Raw genomic sequence first — 24,125 nt, 5'->3', positions numbered from 1 at the left:
CACCAAAATAACAATTCGATACGGCACAGAGTGGGGCCAAGGCCTTGAACTTTCTTCCCATTTGCATAATTTTTGAATATTGTGTGCTCACTGATGCATTAAACATCAGGATTTTCATAAAAATCAAATCAAATGAACCATGCAAGGAGGTTTGTGACAGATATCCATAGTTACAAATTGCATTTTTTCCAATAACGTAAAGAAGAGCTAATCACATTCCACATGTTCATTCAAGCGTGAATGTTTAATTAAACGCCTTTGAATCATTGAAGCATGTTAATTGCTCATGAACATAATGAAAAAATTGATAAAAGATCAGTTTCAGTTACCAAAATGACAATACTTGCCTATGATATTTGAAAATCGTATTTTTTGTTTTCAATAAATGTTCATTGAACCATGAAACGATGAATATTGTTGAAGATACTCTTCCCAAAAATAACTGTCATCATATTCGATCATTTTTATTGATAAAAATGTGTAAAAAATCCAATTATAGCAAATTAGGACTTGTGTTTATTCAACCGTGAAATTTAGCCCAAAAAGTTGTATCGTCTTTTAGAAAGTACCTTTTACAAGCCTTCTGACTATTTTTCATGATGAGAATGTGGAATCAGTTCCTATGAAATGGAATCAAAGTCATGATATTTGGCTTGTGACTTTTGAAAAGTGACATTTTTGCCTTCCGACGGTGCTCACTGAAGCATGACGTAAAATACGTCCATAACATTTACTCAGAGGGTAGCTTATAAAATTACCTACACGCTCATGTAAACATATATCAAAAACTCGCATTGGTTCAGAAATTATTGATGTTTGTTCAAGGGGGGACTTACTTTTTTTGTTGTGTATATATCACCTGTATCATATTCTGAAATTCTAAAAAAGGCAATGAGAAAAAGTACAGAAAAAAAACCCAGAGGAAGTGAAATCTACTTCAATATTTTGATTAACATACATTCAAACAAAAAATAAAATTATAACTTGTATAAATGACATATAGGTCCCCTAAAATGCTTTTTTTTTGCACACACTTTTCTCATTTAATTAATTAAAAAAAAATTACAGAGTAAAAGTATCCTGAAAAATTCTGCTCTATATCAATTGTTACATCTTACTTGTTTGCCTTCTTGTTTCACATCTCACGAGACGAGAAGCCGCATGGTATATGGAACAAGGACGGTAAATAAATGATTTTATCTGTGTAGGCCACCTTTAAAATCTATTTCTTACGTTGACATTGTTTGTGGTACATATTCTAAAGACAATTACCCTGCCAAAGTAGTCTACCTCTAATTTCGCCCCCTCGTTTATGGAAGGGGGTCTCAATAAAGCTACCAACTTGATTTGTTATGAAAAAAAGTTGTACCTAAAATGTCTAAGATCTTTCCATATTATTGTTCAAAATCAAGACACTAGAACTCATAACTGCATCTCGGAATGATTCACTTCAAAGCGAAGCAGTCAATGCCCTACATTTAAAATGCGCATTGCCATTGAGAATGATGCGCAATTAGTGGTGGGCAGTGCGGTGCTCGATTACGCTTTAATAAGCACACACCAAGGAATACAGCCTCATATTCAGAGATTTAAATCAGCACTTGGCATGAGCAGAACAATGATCATTCCAGTATAAAACATTAAAACACCAACAGCCAAACATCAAACAGGCGGTACAGACTTCTATTACCTGAATGACCAAGATAGTGCAGTAAATATGGAATTGTTTCTCAGACAAATTGACCAATCAAATTACAGAATTCATGAATACTACTATTAAATGAAATATGTCAATTCGCAAATCCAAGGAAAGCAGGGGCCACAGAACGGTTTTCAAAGTGGGGGGGCTGACCATGCTAAAAATCACAATCGTATGGTCATTTTTGCGTTTTTGTACACGGTTTTGGAAAAAGTGGGGGACTGAAGCCCCCCCAGCCCCCCCGGTTCCGCGGCCCCTGGAAAGTACTGGGGAGGGAGATGCTTGACACTCCCAATGTCTTCTTGTTCATGTATAATTGCTGAAGTGCAGTGGAGATTAAAGTTTAGATGCAGTTCTTGGAATAAGTTGTTCTTGTACAAGCCTAGCAGCATCCAGCGCACATCCCCAATGCAGGGTAATCCCACATCCACCATGACCATAATTATGGACAATCTGGAAGGATAAACAAAAATGGTAGGAGAGTGAATAAAGCATTCAAAGATACAATGGCAAATATGATGGATTCTTGAATGCACACAGTAGAATGTTATGCCTCCATCGTTGCCAGACCAAGAGAATTATATATACAGTATATACCTAACTTCTATAATGTAAAACAACAAATGAAGAAAAAATATACATCCCCAAATGTACTCAGATCACCCTCACACAAATATGCATACATGAAATAAGATCAAAGATGATCACTAAAAATACAGTTTTATTACTGCAAAAAGGGATACTTTCACATATGACCTTTGACCACTGACCTTGGTCATGAGTGATCTCATGTTTAAGTATGGATAGTGAATAAAATAGTAAGCCTGAAAAATCAAATTGTCAGCACATTTTTCTTCTTTCAATAAGCAAAAAAAAAAAAATAATATAAACAAGCGGCATTTCATTACTAATCCTACATTTCATTACAGAAAAATTAATGAGGAATGCAGGAAAGTCTCTATGAAAAAAACATAGCTTCAACCTAGCAGGATTAATTCCTGCTAATAATAAGACATGACAAAGAATTAAAAAAGGTTTCCTTAATGGTTTTGCCTTTGATGAACTAGTACCTTAATCTTATTTGAGCCATAGGTCAATGTTTCTGCTTCTACCCTCACTCCTTTAGAACGCTGTGGTCTCAGTCCAACCCAGTGTTTCTTGATCTTTGCACCCTGAAAAACAAAAGAAACAATTTCAATGTTTAATCTACATTGTGAGTAAAAGATGAATAAGAAAAAAATCCTCTTGCACTTTGTAATAAAAAAATTAGAAATGTGTACACTATTGTGCAAAATACATCTAGCAGCACCAGCACTATAAATTCCCCATACTAGTGCCGTAACTTCAACCCTGGATTAAACAAATCCCTACCCTAGGCCTATATAACCCCAACCCTTCATCTTAGATGAAATAAAGCCAGGGTGGTGTTTCACAAAGATTTCAGCATGACTTAAGTCGCTCTTAAATGCCGACGCGTACATGATACGCAACGCGCGATCTTATTGATAGATACGCATTAGTGCGCGTCCTCACGACACGATCTGACCAATGCGGTCAAGCCTTTCATACCGTACGCAACTCAGTATTTAAGTGTGACTTTAAGTCATACTTAAATCTTTGTGAAACACCCCCCTGGAGCAATTGTCAAAGGATCAAATGTCATGTCACCCTATTGTATACATTCATGTCTTGATTTCTTCAATTTCCCCCGATATATCCTTAAAAGTTAAAAAGGATGAAAATAGGAAATACCTTAAGACTTGGAATGACATTGCAGGCCCTCTCCCAGATTTGTTGAGCATCTTTTGGGTCTACCTCCGTGTCCCATCTCCCAAGCTGAGCTGTGCCCCCTACAGTGACATCATCTTGACTGTCAACAAAATTAAAAGGTTTCATGATTAATTTTCAAGATATTTCATTAAGAGAGATATTTCTTCTTTCAATATGTGTAAGTGAGGACACAACCGTTCTTCGGGAAGCTATCTTTGCACATTTTGAGCGCGCTACTCCACACGACAGGTATAAAATGCCTGTGCTGCGGTTTCGAATTTCGCGAGAAACGTGTCACCTCACTGAGAGCATTTACATAGCAACAAGATTGCTTTAAGTGAAGTGATTTTGAAAACAACTTTTGCGTGATCAAGTGGGAACGCTTGAAAAGCGATTTTCCAAACTGGTTTCCTGAATCGGTTTCCAGCAAACTAGTTTTAGAGAGTGAAATGAGAACGACCTCTTACAGCACCACCTTCCCGAGAACATTTATATGAACCTGTCCCCAATCCATTACGATCATTAGAAAATGCAGAGATGCCAAGTTAAAAAAACAGCTATGGGTGAGAGTATCTGTAACTAGGCATGAGATTACATTCATTGTGTACAGTATAATGTGTATAAGGATAAGCTGTGTGATTCATGCATGAGAAAGAGATTTGAGGGGATGAGCAAGAGTCCCTAATGCAGGAGTCTGAGGCTTGGCATGTCTGACACATGATGCATGTAATGCAGGCGCAAGATTTGGGGTCAAGAGTTGAATAGTTTGACAGCATGGAAAGCAACATACAATGAATATGACAATAACACTTAAATACATTATAAAGTCTGATGCTAGGAGTCCACTTGGCTGGTGCCAGGTGGTGCCAGTTTGCGCTGATGCAAAGTGGGTGTGGCACCTAGTTTCGCCAATAAGGTGCCTAGTGATGTGCACTGGGTAAAACTGCCTCCCAACTGGCACATGGTGGCAAGAAACGGCACAAGAGAAAAAATATTCAATTTTTGGTGCTGTTATGCTGTTACGCACCACCATGCACCAGTTGGGAGGCAGTTTGAGCCACCGCACACCACTAGACACCTTACTAGCGAGACTAGGCACCACAGCAGCTTTGCATTGGCGCAAACTGGTGCGAGCCTACAGGACTCCTAGCACTGAGGTACCTGGGATTTTCCGCAGGGGGGGGGCGAAACCGATCGAAAAAATTTGACAAGCAAAAAAAAAAAAAAAAAAAAAAGTACTCCAATCAAAAAGCTCTTCATTCGTTCCCGAAAATAATTTGAGAATTGGGATGCTTTCACTAAAATTGTTATCTAGGATCCCCCCCTCAATTAATGAGGATAACAAAGTGCAAACAAGATAAAAACAAAGAAATCAAATAAAATTAAACCACTTAAATATTATATGACATCTTAAAAATGTCAGGACAATGACAGCAATGTCACTAAAAACTGACTTAACTTTGACCCAACCGAAAATGAGGTCATGCAGACCCTCAATACAAGTTAGAATAAAATCTTTTGATAATAAATGGCTAAGATAGTATGAATGGAATGTGATCCTATAAAAGTCAAAATAATTGGAATGCTGTATCGGTAACTAAATTGTTGTTACATAATACCTTCATATCCCTACCCCTTGACTAGCACAACAAATTCAACTAGAACTATCACTGAAGGCGACAGTTTCCAACACATGGCTGGAAAAAATATGTCTTGCCTACATGTAGTATTACCCAAAGACCAATGTGTGAGCTAAATATCATGAGAAGTGGTTAAAAACAGATGAAGTAGTTCAAATCACATATAAAAATGTTAAATGTTACCACGGCAACACAATTTCCAATGTATAGAAAATATGTCCTGTACATCTTTATCTCAAGACCAATGTGTGAGCTAAATTTCATGAGAATTGGTTGAAAACTGATATTTTTTAAACCTAATTTGGGGCATATAATATGTTGTTACCATGGCAACATGATTGGAACTAAAATGGAAATTGCTTTAAAGTAGCCTATATCGTAATGATAAGATTACATGTACCAGATGCTCTTAATATGAAATTAATGAACATATTGTCCTAGGAGTCAAATCAATTTGAAGAACTGAGTGGGTGTCCTGCATCATTTCATATTCACGAAAATAAAGCAAATTACGACACTTCAAATGTGTGTGGTTGTGCTTCTTTTCTGATTTGAATCTGGAGTCATATCATATTAGGATAAATCCAATTTGGCCAATGTGAATATATAGCTAGGACGTATGTGACAATGATCTACTGTTGTGAAACTCTTACGGCTTTGGTTAGAATGATAATGGCATCAGAGAATTGCCTGAAATCGCAGTGTTCATATATCATTTTAGAGGTTTTTCAATATTTTCCTTGTATTAATTTTTTTACAAGAAAAATTATTCCATCCTTTGAGGCAGCATGTGTTCTGTATATTACATACTAAGAAACTCACATCAATACATGGAGGTTTAAATAATAGAAAATCAAGAAAAGAAATAAAGAGTGTTAAACATTCCAGACTGTAACCCGTCAGAATAATTCATTACAAGAGTACCACATACGATCAAAATATAAAACTATTTTATTGTTTTAATGAAAAATGTGTCCCAACTTGATGAACAGACCCATATCACAGATGTGCAGTTTTGGTGTCATGAAAGTACAACAGAAATGCAATGAATTAGGTCTGTCAAAAACATGAAATAATTTGTAGAGTACATGTTTATACAAGTGGAATAAAGTGCAAGGGAAATAGGATTATTCTAATGGGGGAGCTGTACCACACACATATTGCCTTTCCTCTTAACAATACAACCAAATATTTATAGGTAAAAAAAAATGAAGGGCATAAAATAAAACAAGGCATTGTCACCATTTGGCGTCAATGCAATGAATTTCACCAAAAATAATAACAATTAATAACAAAATATTTTCTACAAATATGTTTGAAATTGTAGAATTTTGATAGAGATTTTCAAGGTCAGGTGACAAACTTTGTTGAAATGATTTTCTACACAAATGAGAATCTGCTATAGTCTCTCATATTTTTAAAATGATGATTCTATTTGTAAAGATTTAAAAAATCATGAACTATTTTTTGTTAAAATTAATGATTTTATCTTAGCTAAAATAAAATCTAATGAGAAAGAATGTTTCATAGCACCCTCATCTTATTCAACCAATAAAAATCCTTTCCACCAGTACAAAGGAAATTGCGGCAATTATATTCAAATGTGCTAGCAATACATGCTAGTGAGTCTTGATAGATGTTCGATGTCATTTTAACGACAATATTACTCAAGAGAAGTCTTATGAAGTAATTCCTCATTCTACAGGAATAATGTTAAGCTATTATACCCTCAATGGTTATATAATTTTCCTTTTTTTTCATTTACGGTAAGAATTTGGAGCTGAGTCACCTAGAAAATACAAAATATTGCAGAAATTGATGTCACAAGGATGAAATAGCCCCACTCTATTTAAAGATATTCAATGTTACACGCATGCAAGCATATCATCTGCTTTGTGCACAATAAGCGATGGATATGTCTACGCGGACACTGCTCTGTCGTATAATCGTCATTAGATACACAAGACTAAAAACTATCTCAGATAAAACTTCATACTTTATCTGAGAGATTTCATTTCTAAAGATGACATATTTTAAAACCATAAAATGGCCTAAAAAATTAAGAAATACTGCCCAAGGACTGTATACTCATGAGAAGAAATGTGGTTGAGCAAGAACCACCTAGAGATTTTTATGACCGGTTTAAATATATTGAAGAAAGCATAGTTTTGGAAAAAGCAAGCATACGGATATGTTTAATTACTGATGAAAATAGAGAGTTTCTCTAAAACAGAACAAGAAAACTTACCGCACGAGTGTATGAGTATGTGACTCACCAGTAGATTCTCTTGTTATTATATGTGAGCGACACATGTTCTCATGGTAAGACAACTACAGCATGAAAATGAAAACAATGGAGTTGCTTCGAGAACATTAAATGCATAGTATAGACAATACATTCATGTACACATGACAGGATTTACCAATGGAGCATTTCTGAATAATAAAATGGCTTTGCATGAGCGTGATCATATCATTCCGATGTCTTGAAAATTTTTCAGATTTTGTCAGTGTCCGGTCAAGAGAGAACAATCCCGGCATTTTTATTTCTTTAATTTACGGGGGGGGGGGGGGAGGGATTCAGTTCACAACCTTCTGAATAAATCAGCAGCATTTCTCAAATGACAGCGAATGGGAAATTCCAGGGCTCCTTTTCAGTATTTCTGAGGCGACCCCCCCCCAGCCCTATCGTGTATTTTTTCCTTGGAGCAATCACTGAAATGGGATATTGGTGTAAATAATGCAGTATGTTTGATGGGTTTACTGACAAATTGGTCTAATATCACTTGGTCTAATCTTCAGATGAACTAACAACATTCAAACTAAACCCACTTAGTTCAATTCGCATTTGGTCTGATTACCACTTGGTCTAATAGCCAATTAGTATAATGACCACTTGGTCTAATATCAAATTGGTTTAATGACCACTTGGTCTCATAGCTATTTGATCTAATGCCCAGTTGGGCTAATTATCACTTGGTCTAATTTTCATTTGGTCTAATTGCCATTTCATCTATTTCATTGTCACTTGGTCTGATTGCATTTGGTCTAATACTAGTTCGTCTCATTGTCGGTTAGTCTAATACTAGTTTTAATCCTCTTTTGGTCTATTATTCAATTAGTCTACAATAGTGCAGTTGGTCTAATGTGCAGTTTGGCTTATTTCCACTTTGACTAATTTCCACTCGGTCTAATTACCACTTCGTTTAATTTCCAGATAGTCTAACATTCATTTCATCTACATGCCACTTGGTCTAATTTCCATTTGGGATTAGAAACGAGAGGGGAAAGAAAAGAAAGGGGAAATGAGAGAAAGAAAAGAAAGGGGAAATGGAGAGAAAGAAAAAAGGGAAATGGAGAAAGAGAAAAAATGAAGGAAAGAACAAAAAGAGAAAAAAACGAAAGAGAGAAGGGAGAGGAAAATGAAGGGGAAAAGAAAAGAGAGGGGAGAGAAAAGGAAGGGGGGGAGGAGAAGAAACTACATGTAGAAAGTAGAAATTTGACGTGTCCAAAGGACACAGATGCCCCCACATTACACAATCAGATATTCATTCAATATAATTGAACTTAATATCATGCAGAAACCAAAATGCATATATAAATGAACAAATTTAGGCCTTTGAACCAACTCGCATAGAGCTGTGACCTTTGTCCTGGGGACTCTGAATTTGAACTTAGCCTGTATTTTGGTGTAATCTACTGTACCTACACACCCAAATTGTTTTAAATCTGTTGAATTATTCATTAGTTATCATGAAGAAACCAACTTGCAAATGAGCTGTGACCTTTGACCTGCAGACTCCGAATTCTAACTTAGCCTGTATTTTGGTGTAATCTACCTACACACTCAAATGTTTTAAATCTGTGGAATATTTCAGAAATTATCATGCGGAAACCAACTCGCATATTTAATGACCTGTGAAATTAGACTGAATTAGACTGAATGGAAATAAGACCAACTGTGAGTTAGACCAAACAGTCAGACCATATGACAATTAGAGAAAATGAAAATTAGACCAAGTCAAAATTAGCCAAACTGGAAATTAGACCAAGTGGCGATAGACCAACTGGAAATAAGACTAAATGGTTTTAGCCGAACTACTCATTAGACAATTTGGATATTAACCCAAGAGGGAATTAGACAAATTGGATATTAGACCAAGTGAGAATTAGCCCAACTGGTCATTAGACCAAATGGGAATTAGACGAATTGGATATTACACCAAGTGGGAAGTAGACCAATTGTCTATTAGACAAACCGGTTGTAGACGGTTTAGGCTAGTCGAAGTTGGATGAACAGATAAGTAGACCAAGTGGTATTGACCGTCTAATAATTCACAGTTTGCTGATGTAAAATGTAGATGGTTACTGGAGTAAAAAAAAAGAAAAATGCAATTGGGACTTTTGGTTTACCGTGCAAACAAGTAAGTTTCAGAACTGTCTTCATATCTATACTCGCAGAGTTCTTTGACAAAGGGGGCCTGTATCTATAGGAACAAATAAGGAGGAAATTTTACGGTCAAACTGTAAAAGAAACTCAAATATGAACAAGTTTTACATAGAATGAACTGTAAATTGGACGATTAACAAAATTTGCACTACATCTCTGTATGGTTTCCATTTGTTCACTCCGAGAAGTGCTTTTAGACCATAATCGATTAGATATGTAGGACCTCAAATCTGAATTTATGAATTTGCAACAACATTTTATCATTTAAAAATATGAGGGTTCTATTTCTACTTTTTCAAAGTGATTTTCATAAATGTATGGTGCATTATAGATCTTTGACTATCTGAAGATGGGAAAAGTTTTTTCCCATCATTTTTCTATGAAATATATTACTATTAATATAATACTTCCAGTCATCTTTTGCAGTACTTAAACAAATTTATACCTATACATGTATATTTAAAGGACTCTGCACTTCAAACATCTTTACTTTATGCTAGTTCCTAGTACTTCCTACTACTAATATTATGTACTGTTATCTGCAAATATAACACTACTTTGTTGTCATTGAGAAAATTCTATATTGTACATGACGAGATAATAAAAAAAAACTGCCACTCCACTCAAACTAATTTCATTAGTAGGCCTATTGTGTAAAATATTCCAAATTTCAACGAGAAGACAGATAATTTTTACTGTAAAATAGAAAAGGAAAAATTTTTAATTTAAAAAATCCTTAAAACAGTACAAGATGGTGCAATCAGATTCAAATTGTGCTTACTTTGTTCAATGAATTTGTGGAAAACACAATTTGAATTAAAGGAAACCAAAATCCAAGAAGAGAAGTAATCTTATTGGAAATAGTAAAATGAGAGGAACAATTAAAAAAAAGTTTCATCAAAATTGGTTATGAAATAAGCAAGTTATGGGAATTTGAAAACTCCTGTGTTGTACTTTCTATGGGCATCCTCAAATTGGCAAACGTGCTTCAAAATGGCTGATTTTGTGGACAACTCTCCATTTGTTTTTCACACAAATTTCCAGATTTTCCTCATTATCTTTCAAATTGCATCTTGCCTTCACATAATAATCAAGATAACTTGTCAATGAATTTCGGAGCCAGAGTAAAAAGTGGTATAAATAATAATCAAATCAATCTGTCACAATGTCCATAAAAAGCTTCAATCTCTAGTTCACTTGAGAAATATCTTCTTGGATTTTAACTAAGGAAAGAAAATAAAAGCCAACTCATTAATAGAAGACAGAACATGATTCTAGAGCTACTAATTGTTCAATATGAAAATCTGATTTCCAAGTCAGTGATGTACAATCCTACCTCACAGTGTCCTAACTGGAGTGAATGCATACATAAATTCAATCCAATCTACATTGCTGGGGTAGATTTAACACACAGCCCCTTATGTCCTAACCAGGGAAAATATTACATGGGAGCTTGTGGCCCCTGGAAACTAAAAACATACCCATTCACTACAATATTAATGCCTAACCATTGTAGCAGATTCAAGCAGTAGGTTATGAAAAGTAGCACAAGAAAGAAAATGAATTTTTATCCAAACACCACAAGAATCAACATGTTTATCAATATTGTCCCATCATGCTAGAAAGATACATATTACAGAACAATGGAATCCAGAACTTAATCTATAAAATTATACAGGCTTATTTGGGAAAAGGAATTTGGCAGTATATTGCGATCTACATGTACAAGACGGAACAATGCCAAGTAAATATTCTGGTGACAAACCAACATCCTGATCTCGCAATAGCATGGGAAATTCAATTCCATTCAATTCATTTCCATTCTATTTCTTTAGATGATACATAGAAACATTTCCTCAAATGAAAATCATTTGAAATGAACATCTACACCAATCAAGGAAAGACAGATCCAAAACACTTCATTGCAGACCAAAGCAAAAATAAATTTGACGTTAATGTCTGAAGCAATGAAAGAGGACAGGAAAAAATCCACAAAGCGAATGAACTACAACTATTCCATTAAAATTGTTTCAATCAATATTTCCTTCATAATAATTTACAATAGGAAAGAATAGGTGTCAGACGGCTTATATGACTGTACACTTAACATTGTCATGTAATTAATAATACATTTATAACAAAAACATTGACCCCCCCACCCAACCCACTTTCCGGCTTTGGGAAATCTTATAGTATTTTTTTGAAATTTTTGAAAGGCACATACAGACATGTAATAGGCCTACATATTAATATTTAGAATGTGACTACATGTATTGATATTAACTTGCTCATGCAGTTTGGAGTAGTTTACATGATGTTGCATTTATTTTCACATTTGAGCATGCAAACAAGCAAGCACTTAATGAGTTTCCTCAATATAATTTATCTAATAATAGGATACATTGGTTTTGGTGACAAGACGATACTTGTATCTGCAAATGAGCTCAGCAAACAAATTATAAAAGCTCACAAAACTAAACTTTTTGAAATAAATTCCTTGAACTTAGGTTTCAAGCATGGTATACTTTAACAGGGCATTATAAACAAAGATGTAAATTTATAAATAGGCAATTTAGGGTGTTTTTTATTTTTTTAAACAGACAGACTAGCAATCTATTCATTCGATTCAATTATTTTCTGAGTAAAAGAACAATTTAGATATAAAAACAGGAATGGGAAATATAACAAAGAATAGGGAGGGGGGACTAAATTGATGCAAAAATCTTGATATGCCTGGAAAGTTCTTTGGGTTATCAAGGCTTCAAATTCTTATGGCGTACTGAAGGCCAAGGCATTGATAGGCCTTTATAAGGTGTCATAAGGCCCGAGGGGGAGGGCACTTATAGTATAAATGTATGATACACATGTACCGTCATGAAGACCCCCATTTTCAATCTAAATTTTGTTACAGAGCATCACTGATTTAGAAAGAAATTCCTATTTTCCCCATTCCAAAGACCTACAATTTTGTTTTTTTTCTCATTCCAGTGCCAACTCATACTCAGCACAGCACAGTGGCAAATAATCATTAACTGTGTTCAATGGACAGCGATTTGGAGACCGCTGATATCGCGCAGAAACGTCATGACCAATTTCATGCATATTCATGCAACGCTCTGAAAAACAGAATTTGTGCCCTTCCAGAGCATTGCATTTTAGCAATCACTGATCCAAGAACAGTTCAAGAGATCGCCATTTTAAGACCAAATTTTAGTTCCAGAGCACCCTATTTTCACTTTTGGTATGGCACATATGTATCATGTTATAATTCGAGTGCATCCCCCCTCGGGCACAAGGCCATGGACGAGCATTAAGGCACCACAACACTGATCTACATGTGTGCCAAATGTAGTTCCATTGACTTCATGCACGATTAAGGTACTTTAGGTATAGGCCTCTTGTGAATATAATACAACTTTATATTTTGTTCAGGTGTGGGGTGGTGTGGTCTAGTGGTTAGAGCATTGGACTCATAATCCCAAGGTTTTGAGTTTGAATCCCTGCTCTGCTAATGTCTCTACTTTGATAAAAAGACCCGAGAGTAATATTGGTCGTCTAGGTCAGTCACTATGTCTGAATAACTTAAACGTAAAATGTTTCATAGATGTAATTGTTTATTAATCAGCTTGGCATCCCGGGGGGCCACTTCCATTCACGAGTGGATACCATGCGCGACCATGGGGTCTCGAAAAGCACCCTAAACACGTAATTTCCATATTCTGAAAATGCACCCCTTAACAAGTATTGGAAACAAAACTATACTCTTGGCAAATATTCCCTGAAATGAACCCCTAAACAAGTACAGGAATGTTTTGTTGTTACGGGTCCTTCGGTCGTCGGCTTTACCTTATTTGGTTTAGTACGACCCCACCTTCTACACCTCGCGCAAATCGGACTCTAAACACGAAGTGTTGGAGCAAAAAGGACATCCTTTATAAAACATTTTGATTTCGTTTTATCATCCCCGCAAATTCGACCCTAAACACGTAATTTTCCTCGTGAAATAGATACCCTTTTTTCATTATTTTTGTGTTTTTGACACCCTTATCACGTTACGTACGTAACGTGCCCTATCGTGAAAAGGACATCCTTTTTACGTGTTTTTTTGATCGCGCATGGTATACAATCGTCAATGTAAATGGCCTCCAACCAGCTTGGCATTTACCAACAAAAAGCTGTCCTGCCGAGTTCCTGCGGGAGTTTACAATAATCGATTTTATGAAGACATGCACCGTTTCTTTTATTTTCATATTTTTTTCTTCTCTTAAAAGAACAGGGTTTGATCCAGTGACTCATATTTTGGGGATTCTTCATTTATTTGGATCATGTATCAAGTTATCAACTACACTACATATTTTTCCTCACTATCTTCATTGTCTGAGCCCTGTAGCATAAAGCAGAGTGATTGATCATGGGAGTGATTTCAAAGAATTGATTGAATTGCTAATTGTGTATGATCAATTGTAAAAATCAGCCCTATAATCAATATCTAAGCTTTATGTTACAGGGGAACAGGTGTATTGTTTCATGTATAAATAACATTTCCTTTGACATCCAACACCAACCTACGGAAATCATTCCTTTGAGCATGTCACACTTCAGGAAATATATAATCCTGTTAAAGGAGGAAATACCTGTATCATAAAAATTCCTAACATTACATTCAAGAGCTATATTATAAACCATTTTCACTCATCAGTCATAAAAAACATAATCTTTTGATATGAACAATGTGTAGAAGACTATGTGAATAAAGTGAAGAGGGTTTATGCTTTTTGAACTTGCCCTACTGCATTTTGTCCCCCATAGTGCTCATATCAGAATAAAGAGTCATAACATATCTTAAAGAGGTATAAAAGAATAAAGAACGAAGAGTTAAAGACCCAGACCAGACCAAAAACTTAAATTGACAAATCATATACCAGCCAATAGCTTATAAACTAATAAACAAACAAAGGCAAGCTTCATGCATTTTCACCGCTTTCAAGCTGAATATTTGCTTAAGAATAGCTTCAATTATCAGACTATGAATATAGACTTTTTTGTACATGCTTTCAAAGGCCTTGAGACCATGACTTTGTGTTGTGTTAGAAGCATTGTGATTCCATTGGTTCTACCAAAAGAAATGGGTAATTTTTCCGGTTTTCAGATTATATATTTTAATTTCTTTACTTCTATAACAAAGGGATGTCATATCTTTTCTGCAAGCTTGAATTAATGAAATCTTAAGCTTTTGAATACTTCTTACCATATTTTAATTTCTCCTTATTTGGCACAGCTTTCCAATTCTATCTGCACTCAAATTATGTGTAACCTAGCAATTTGGGCCCAATAGGAGCAAAACAATGATATCATTAAAAAAATCTTGTGAAGAGTTGTAGGTTTCCATCGATTTGAACACTAGAAATTTTAAACATTGAATTCAGAATCTGAAAAGCAGAAAAATTAGCATTGATTTCTGTGTACAAACCAATGGAATCACAGCGCTTTCTAACACAACTTGACATCATGGTCTCGAGGCCAGTGAAAGCATGTACAAGAAAGTCTATTTTCGAAGACTGATAATTGGACTTATTCTTAAGTGAAATACTCAGCTGGAAAGATGTGAAAACAGATAAAGCTTGAATTTCTGTGTTAAGTAGTTTATAAGTATTTGATTGGTATATGGCTTGTCAATTTCACTTTTAGGTCTGATCTAATGAGTAAAGATATAAATTTTCAGGACATAGTCTGAAAAGGTGCTGGGGAAAAACTAAAAATGTCACGATACATCACAACAAGATCTTTTCGTGTTGCGAAAATAATGCACGAAACATCGGGGGGGAGGGGCTCCAATCCCCTCCCTGGCCTACATCTAATTAGGATTATAATGAGACTAAATCAAATAGGCCCGTTTCGGGTACACGAGTACACGTGTACACGCACGGTCAAGTCAGTGCACGTGTACTAAATTCCATCACCGTGTACACGGTAGCATCTGCATAAAGCTTGCGTGGGACTGTAAAGTCAGTGAACAAGCTCACAGCCTCACATTAATTCTTAGTTCTAAGACACTGTACATGTTTTAATCACTAATATGTCAATATATTGGCATTATCGTGATCCAAGTCCCCGGTGACTCGGATCCACGGACAATTTTTCACAACGTAAAACATGTCCTACCTGTTTCTTCCAACTTCCATCGTAGTTGTGTGTGACTTGTCTCTTTTCAGTCTCCACCAAAGATTGTAGAGCGCCGCGTACGCGCGCTCTACAATCTTTGGTCTATCTTCACTTTATTGGCGTTATAAATCAGATCGAATTGCATCTATATACTTCTTTTCAATCTCTATTGCTTTAGTTGGTAAATTATACTTTTCATATAAATAAATCATGATTATATTCATCTTTTTATGTTTCCCACACTATGAAATTTGCTTTATTTCGTTTTCATTTTTACTAAATAAATCGGCCCCAAGTATATCCCTCGAACAGTCTCAATTGCTTTATTTCGTTGATTCCTAATTTACTAAATAAATCAGGATTGAATCATCTTTTCAATCTCCATTGCTTTATTTCGTAAATTAGTACTTTTCATATACATAAATCAAGATTATATTCATCTTCTTATGTTTCCCACACTATGAAATTTGCTTTATTTCGTTTACATTTTTACTAAATAAATCGGCCCCGAGTATATCCCTCGAACAGTCTCAATTGCTTTATTTCGTTGATTCCTAATTTACTAAATAAATCAGGATTGAATCATCTTTTCAATCTCCATTGCTTTATTTCGTAAATTAGTACTTTTCATATACATAAATCAAGATTATTTTCATCTTATGTTTCCCACACTATGAAATTTGCTTTATTTCGTTTACATTTTTACTAAATAAATCGGCCCCGAGTATCCCTCTTCTGCAGACATTGCTTTATTTCGTTTATCCCTAATTTACTAAATAAATCAAAATTGCATCTACTTCTTTTCAGTATATATAGGCTTTATTTCGTCGTACTTTTAATTATACTATGAATAAATCTCATTATGTTTGTCATGATTATGCTTTATTTCGTCTATCACATTTTTACTAAATAAATCAAAACGCATATCTCTCTCTTAACTGCATGTCTCCATTGCTTTATTTCGTGAGGTACGTCATTAGAATGTCGGTCTATAATTACTCCTCGTGATTCAAGTCCCCCTTCATCAGAATTAAACCACTGTGTCACTTGTTTCCTATTTTCGATGATGAATTATTAAGATCAATAGAATTGAATTAAAACAGTATATACTACTCCTCGTGATCCAAGTCCCCTCTCCTAAAAATACAAAACGGCAATTAACCCGTTGATATTCATCTACCCCTCATTTCCCTCCTCTTCAAAACCACTCTGCCACTTTTAGACAGTTTCCTAGAGATGATTAATAAATATTTTCGATAATAAGAATCATTAAAATCAATGAAAATCACATTAAAGACACTATTTAACTGTCTAAAGAATTGAATTAAAACAGTATATACTACTCCTCGTGATCCAAGTCCCCTCTCCTAAAAAATACAAAACGGCAATTAACCCGTTGATATTCATCTACCCCTCATTTCCCTCCTCTTCAAAACCACTCTGCCACTTTTAGACAGTTTAATAGACATGATTAATGAATATTTTCGATAATAAGAATCATTAAAATCAATGAAAATCACATTAAAAACACTATTTAACTGTCTAAATACTCCTCGTGATCCAAGTCCCCTTCCCGTGTTAAGTTCGTCCAATTTCCCATAGGAGGGGACTTGGATAACGAGGAGTACTATTACTCGTGATCCAAGTCCCCTCTCCTAAAAATACAAAACGGCAATTAACCCGTTGATATTCATCTACCCCTCATTTCCCTCCTCTTCAAAACCACTCTGCCACTTTTAGATAGTTTAATAGACATGATTATAACGAATATTTTCGATAGTAAGAATCATTAAAATCAATGAAAATCACATTAAAAACACTATTTAACTGTCTAAATACTCCTCGTGATCCAAGTCCCCTTCCCGTGTTAAGTTCGTCCAATTTCCCATAGGAGGGGACTTGGATAACGAGGAGTACTATTACTCGTGATCCAAGTCCCCTCTCCTAAAAATACAAAACGGCGATTAACCCGTTGATATTCATCTACCCCTCATTTCCCTCCTCTTCAAAACCACTCTGCCACTTTTAGACAGTTTAATAGACATGATTAATGAATATTTTCGATAATAAGAATCATTAAAATCAATGAAAATCACATTAAAAACACTATTTAACTGTCTAAATACTCCTCGTGATCCAAGTCCCCTTCCCGTGTTGAGTTCGTCCAATTTCCCATAGGAGGGGACTTGGATAACGAGGAGTACTATTACTCGTGATCCAAGTCCCCTCTCCTAAAAATACAAAACGGCGATTAACCCGTTGATATTCATCTACCACTCATTTCCCTCCTCTTCAAAACCACTCTGCCACTTTTAGACAGTTTAATAGACATGATTAATGAATATTTTCGATAATAAGAATCATTAAAATCAATGAAAATCACATTAAAAACACTATTTAACTGTCTAAATACTCCTCGTGATCCGAGTCCCCTTCCTGTGTTGAGTTCGTCCTATTTCCCATAGGAGGGGACTTGGATAACGACTAATAGTACTCCTCGTTATCCAAGTCCCCTCCTATGGGAAATTAGAACGAACTCAACACGAGAAGGGGACTCGGATCACGAGGAGTATTTAGACAGTTGAATAGTGTTTTTAGTGTTATTAAATTTGTCTTATTTAGTGTTTTGATCATTGTTTCATCAACTTGGAAGAATATACCGCCACAGGAGTGAAAAGAAAGAGACTATTTTTGTCGTTTGAAAAAGTGTCCGAGTCAGTTGTTATTGTGTCAATGGGAAAACGTGTGGTGGAAGGAAGTCCCCGCTCAGTGAGAAGCTTCGCATCGTTTCGCATCGCGAACAATAGATTTCTTTTGAAAATCTTCCAACCGTGGATTCTATTGAAAGATTGCTGATATTTGAGGTGTGTCTCAAGTTTGTCCCCAGTGACTTGGATGACGATAAGGCCAATATATTTCAATTAACCTAGAGTGAGTTTACTTCCAAAATCGCCGATTTAATCCATATTTATTCTGGACCACACGAAATGGGTAGCTGCAGAATTGAGTGTAACTGAAGTTATCGATTGATTTTCATTATTTTATTGCCAATTTGAGGAGCGTGTGTTTGTAGGCTTGTAGCACATGTGTATGAGCGTATAACACGTAACGAGACTCTTAAGCGTTCTTCAATCACTTTTAGAGCCAATTTGAGAATCACCAATTGCGACAGCGATCATTGCTCCAGTTACGTGTTATACGCTCATAAACATATGCTACAAGCCTACAAACACACGCTCCTCAAATTGGCAATAAAATAATGAAAATCAATCGATAACTTCAGTTACACTTAATTCTGCAGCGATCTGTGCATGCATGTACGGTACAGTATGCAAAATGCGCATCCAACGAACGTCGGCGCTAACTAGGGCCCTGCACTGATTTACTTTTGCATTCTTTATTAATTTAATGCGCTGCTAAGCTGAGTAAACTTTTTAATTGCACCAATTTTTGTGGATTGATACTTCTAACTTCTCAGGTAAGCTTTAAAACCGTGACTTAGGCTACATGTAGGAAACACTGAAAACATACTGTAACTCACTCTCACTCAGTGTTTACAACGTGTACACGACCGAAAAACACGCCGTGTACACGTGCATCAAAAATGGACTTTCAAACCGGGCCTAAAATCAAATGTATAGGCCAGTTTGCACTCAATCCATTTATATTTAATACCAAAGTACACAAACCCAAATGCTCATATTATGAACTCTGGTTTATCTTAAACCATGGTCTTAAGTTGTGGTTTAACTACAGGAGGCCAAGTGTTACATCAATACAAACACGAATCTGGAATTAGATGATCAATTTAACATCACATTTGGCATACAAACATCCCAAGTTTCATGAAGTGATAAATACAACATTTTTTTTTCACCATTAATCCATTATGACTGGATCCCATACAAGAAGTTGACAGTCATACCTTCCTAAATTTTTAAACTTTAGTCCAGACTTCGACCATGATTTAAGTTAAACCAGAGTATGGGCCAGTAAGTTACATGTGATACTACTTCCACCACTCTCGAATCACCCTCACTATTTGGCATGATAAATGTTGCAAATTTCTGTGCATATGAGCTTGAACCAGAGTATACATTCAGCTTTAAAATAACATCAACTTCATGACAATGCCTCTCTGTTCACGTATACATGTAACTAGCAATAAAATGAATGAACAGTGAATAAAAACATTTATAAATGATGAAAAAAAAAAAGCTTGAAAGTCTACAATGCATTAAAACAAAAAAGAGCATCAAACCCTGTCACATATTGCCATCTATTAAACCACCTACATCTATATACTGTAGCTCTTAGTCTTTTCAGCTGTTTTCAGACTTACTGACATATACTAATATTCTAGACATTGACAGATTACGCTAGCCATTTCTTCACAGCCTTTAAAAATGTTCTGAGGTATTTTTAGATGGCAAAATGTGACAGGGCATAGAGAGTATTTGCACAGGTAGGCCTACTATATAAATTAGTACTTTGTGAAAATGCAAGAAAAAGCTTTTTCACATATTGACAGCTTGAATAGGCTCACCGAGCATAGATATGAAGCTTATCTGCCCCTGTACCTGGATCTCCACGGTAACGAGTATTACCCATGATCCACGGCGCATGAACCTGAGGTCAATCACAGTCAAAATAAAATGATTGAACAAACTGAACAAGAGGAAATAATAAGAATAAATGAGATTTGTATAACGCATTTTCCATCTTGATAAGATGCTAAAGGCGCTTTGACGCTTCTTGTGAAGCTCATATACTGTATGATATAAGGTCCCAATGTGCTGTTTTCAAAGGACTTGGATATTATTACCCCAGCTTTTATATAGCCCTTCAGCCTACATGTATGCTGCACAAAAGCATTTCAAGGAATAAATTCCTGCCAGGTACCCATTAACCTCACCTGGGTTGAGTGCAGCACAATGTGGATCAATTTTTGTAACAAAGGAAATTATGCCATTGCAAAGATTCGAATCCACGACCCTCTGTTTCAAAGAAAGACTAATGCATCACTGAGCCACAAAATTTCCAGATACAGCCATCTTATAAGGTTACTTGAGGTCATTGTAATGGTTAACACTCAAATACTGTGCTTCCTCGCCAAAACAATTTCATGCAATTCTCTAAAGCCTGACTAACAACTTTGCATTATTAATCCTGCATTCAGTCGTGTATTGCCTGAATGCAGATAAATACAGTCAACCCAACAAAACGCAATGGAACGAGCCAATTAATACAAGTTCAATATGAAGACTAACATACAGGCCTTGAATTCTGGCTCATTTTTTTCTCCATACATCCGCAACTTAACACAACCAAAATCCATATGGACGGAAAGACGATTCAGAAAGATAATGCCTTCAATGGGGGGGCATAAAAATCATGACTAACATAGCAACATTGCCTTGATAAAAATATGTTGTGCCAGTTGACTTTTCAAAACAATAAAATTTATTTTTATCATCCGAATTCAATCTTGAAGGTGATACAATTACCACTTGTATCCTGGTGCATTAATTAGCATCCAACTTTGAACATTCCCTCTTCAATCTTTAAAGATTTAATATCTCCCCTGGAAGAGTCATCAATAAATCTTGCTAAAGACTTAGGCTCTTGAAAAAAAACAGTAGAGCTACAATTCCAAAGGTATAAGGTTATTGACTGTGACCTAGAGACCTGGGCTGGGCTAGCATTTCTTTTAAATAACATCAGCTTCTCAAAACTTCTGAAACAGTAAAAGTTAAAGTTCCATCCACTCAAAGAATGTGGCCAATTGATTATTATGGCAAGGAATAAGTATGAAATGAGTATCAAAAATGTTAGAGCTATCCAAGATGGAATTATTCAAAAAGATATGAAATTACTCATAATGCAAACAGCAAATGAATTGACTGTGCAAACATGAGCAGGATCTCAAGGTAATTTCTTTGTGAAATGGTGAAATTAATAAACCATTCATAAAATGTGTCAAGTCACTGAAAGTATTAAACTTATATGACAGACACATGAATATAACCATTCTTACTTAGAATTATTTAACAAAAAGAAATTAACAGAAAAACTTATTTACATAGTCATTAAAAGAAAAAAATACTTTATCCAACTATACAGAAAACATTATATTTTAGGCTAGCATAATTTTGACCTGAAGTTGTTTGATATAATTTTATTTTAAGCTGAAATTAAGAAGGTGCAGTGACATACCCTCATGACCTGTCCTCTGACTGGCTCTACTGAATCATCATTAGCAAGAAATCTGGCTCCAATACCAGTACAGTTGACTATTACATCATATTGATCACCCAGCTGTAAAGGGACAAAAACAACACTAATTATACTTGTTGCTTACATGTAGCAATTAAAATACTCTATTAGAAGTTTATGATAATTGTTAAATACCTTTATATGCAAGAGAAAACATGATCATAGAAAGCGTGCCTTCAAACCGGAAATGTAGTGCCACAGGAGGCCAGATTTGTACAGCTATATGCAATGGGGAGAATTACTCTGGCTACGACAGAGCATTGGTTACACGATCTGCATATCAAATTCCTGTCAGGTGCCCTTTATATTACTCACCTCTGCAAAATTATTAACCCTCCTCTGGATCAGTTTTCCTCCATTTTTCAGAAATCTAGGTGAAGAAATTAAAGATACTATTGATTCAATATCTTCCTAAAATGAAAACGGGCAAATCCAAGCTGTTCTGTGGTATCCCATGGGACATTCACAGCTAAGAAAATATATATATTCACAGATGTCAAAAAGAAAATACTAATTTTTGTCTCATATTGTAGGGCCTAAAAGCCTTCACCTGACATCAAAGTAAATGCTGAATTGCTTATTTATGACCTTCTCCAGACTTATTGATCAAAAACATGTAATGTAGCAATATTTTTTAAAAACAGTTACATGCATGCTGACATTAATTCTCATACCGTGGGCTGATGATGTCACATCACCCAGATCTGTTAAAATCATATTACTTCCAGCCTGGAGTATCCCTTTAAAAAGCCACAGGCATTCTGTCCTTAAATGATACTTAAACATGATTTCTTATTAAAGCAGCTAATTTCCTTCAAGTAAATGTAAAATTGTAGAAAATGATGGATAGGAATACTTACTTTTCAGTTAGGAATGGGATATATCTCTCACTCTCACAAATCAAAGAAGTGAAGAACCATCCATGCCTGATTTGAAATAAAAAATAAACAAAACCAAATACACATTAATAATAATAATAGCCTGAGGATACAAAGCGCTGCTATTATTACCCCGGCTGTAGCTCGAGCTACCATCACCGGCACTCAGTGCATGCAAGGAATTAATCCTGCCAGGTACCCATTCACCTCTACTGGGTCGAGTGCAGCACAGTGCGGATAAATTTCTTGCTGAAGGAAAACATGCCATGGTTAGGATTAGAACCCACAACCCTCTGAAAGGCGAGAGTCAGAACCACTAGACCACGACGCGCCCGCCATTACACATTGTAAATTAATTGTGCAAGATCATCAAATTACAATTCAATTTTCCATCATAACAAACAATGTTGGAAAAGCTCAATTCTATTTTTTTAAGTACATGTATGTCTGTGTAAAAAAAAAAATTTTTTGAAAAGTGACAGGCAGTATGGACGATTACCAGTCCCCAACAAAAAAATGCAACAAAAAGAGAAAACTGTAAATAGAGAGGGGGAAAACAGAAGAGGAAAGTAAAAAGAGAACAAGGAAGAAAGTATTAAACATAATGTGCATGTCTTATGTTTTTCTCAAACTGAAGCATCATATCTCCTTCAAAAAAGGGGAATACCCTCTTTACTGCAAGTTCCTTATTATAGAGATTTGTGGTCATATAATTGAAGTACACAAACTTATAAAAAGCACTCATATACATGTAACTAACAAATCAAAGCTAAAATTATGTTCGTTAGTTTTCTGTTTATTTGCTAATCATTTTAACTTACTTAAACGATGGAAATAAATCATTGAGTTCATATTGAGTTGCATGCCTGAATCCAAGTACCTCATCTTTCCATTCAGGGTCAGGCTGCAAGAGAAAAAAAAATGGAAAAAAAAAAATCTTTTTCAAATATGGTAGAGGTCTTGGACATGGAAAGGGATGAAAGTTTAGATAAAATTGAAGAGTAAACTACACATAATTTCTAATCAATTCATCAATATACTTAAGGAAACATTTCACTTGGCCTATTTATCAAAAATCTTTATGCAATAGTTTGAACACAGCCTCAACCTGTGTTTGCACATACAATGAACTTGTGTTTGTGTATCATTTGCAAATCATTTGATATTCTATGACATGTACACAGATCCTTGTCATTTGATTGGTTGTTTGATATTTATCATTCAGCCCATTTTACAAAGACGTCATCCCC

At 35.4% G+C, this 24,125-nt stretch overlaps 1 protein-coding gene across 4 annotated transcripts in view; it reads right to left on the bottom strand.

Moving 5' to 3' along the window:
- Positions 1 to 812: 812 nt before the first annotated feature.
- Positions 813 to 24,125, bottom strand: part of LOC121407246 (D-aspartate oxidase-like) — a 30,624-nt gene continuing 7,311 nt past the window's right edge. For 2 of the 4 annotated variants that reach the window (XM_041598220.1, XM_041598217.1), the window contains exons 4-11: positions 23,697 to 23,779; positions 22,858 to 22,923; positions 22,313 to 22,367; positions 21,938 to 22,039; positions 7,358 to 7,440; positions 3,452 to 3,569; positions 2,770 to 2,871; positions 814 to 2,152 (exon numbers count right to left, since the gene is read on the bottom strand). In XM_041598220.1, coding sequence (XP_041454154.1) covers positions 2,036 to 2,152; positions 2,770 to 2,871; positions 3,452 to 3,569; positions 7,358 to 7,440; positions 21,938 to 22,039; positions 22,313 to 22,367; positions 22,858 to 22,923; positions 23,697 to 23,779 — 726 coding nt within the window. In that variant the 3' untranslated portion in view covers positions 814 to 2,035. Of the gene's footprint in view, positions 2,153 to 2,769; positions 2,872 to 3,451; positions 3,570 to 7,357; positions 7,441 to 9,522; positions 9,597 to 20,267; positions 20,351 to 21,937; positions 22,040 to 22,312; positions 22,368 to 22,857; positions 22,924 to 23,696; positions 23,780 to 24,125 lie in introns of all 4 variants that reach the window. The other 2 variants (XM_041598221.1, XM_041598219.1) reach the window with 2 other exon arrangements.

Source organism: Lytechinus variegatus, chromosome 2, assembly GCF_018143015.1.
Source record: "Lytechinus variegatus isolate NC3 chromosome 2, Lvar_3.0, whole genome shotgun sequence".
Lineage (NCBI taxonomy): Eukaryota > Metazoa > Echinodermata > Echinoidea > Temnopleuroida > Toxopneustidae > Lytechinus > Lytechinus variegatus.
This window is presented reverse-complemented; position numbering and strand designations above follow the sequence as displayed.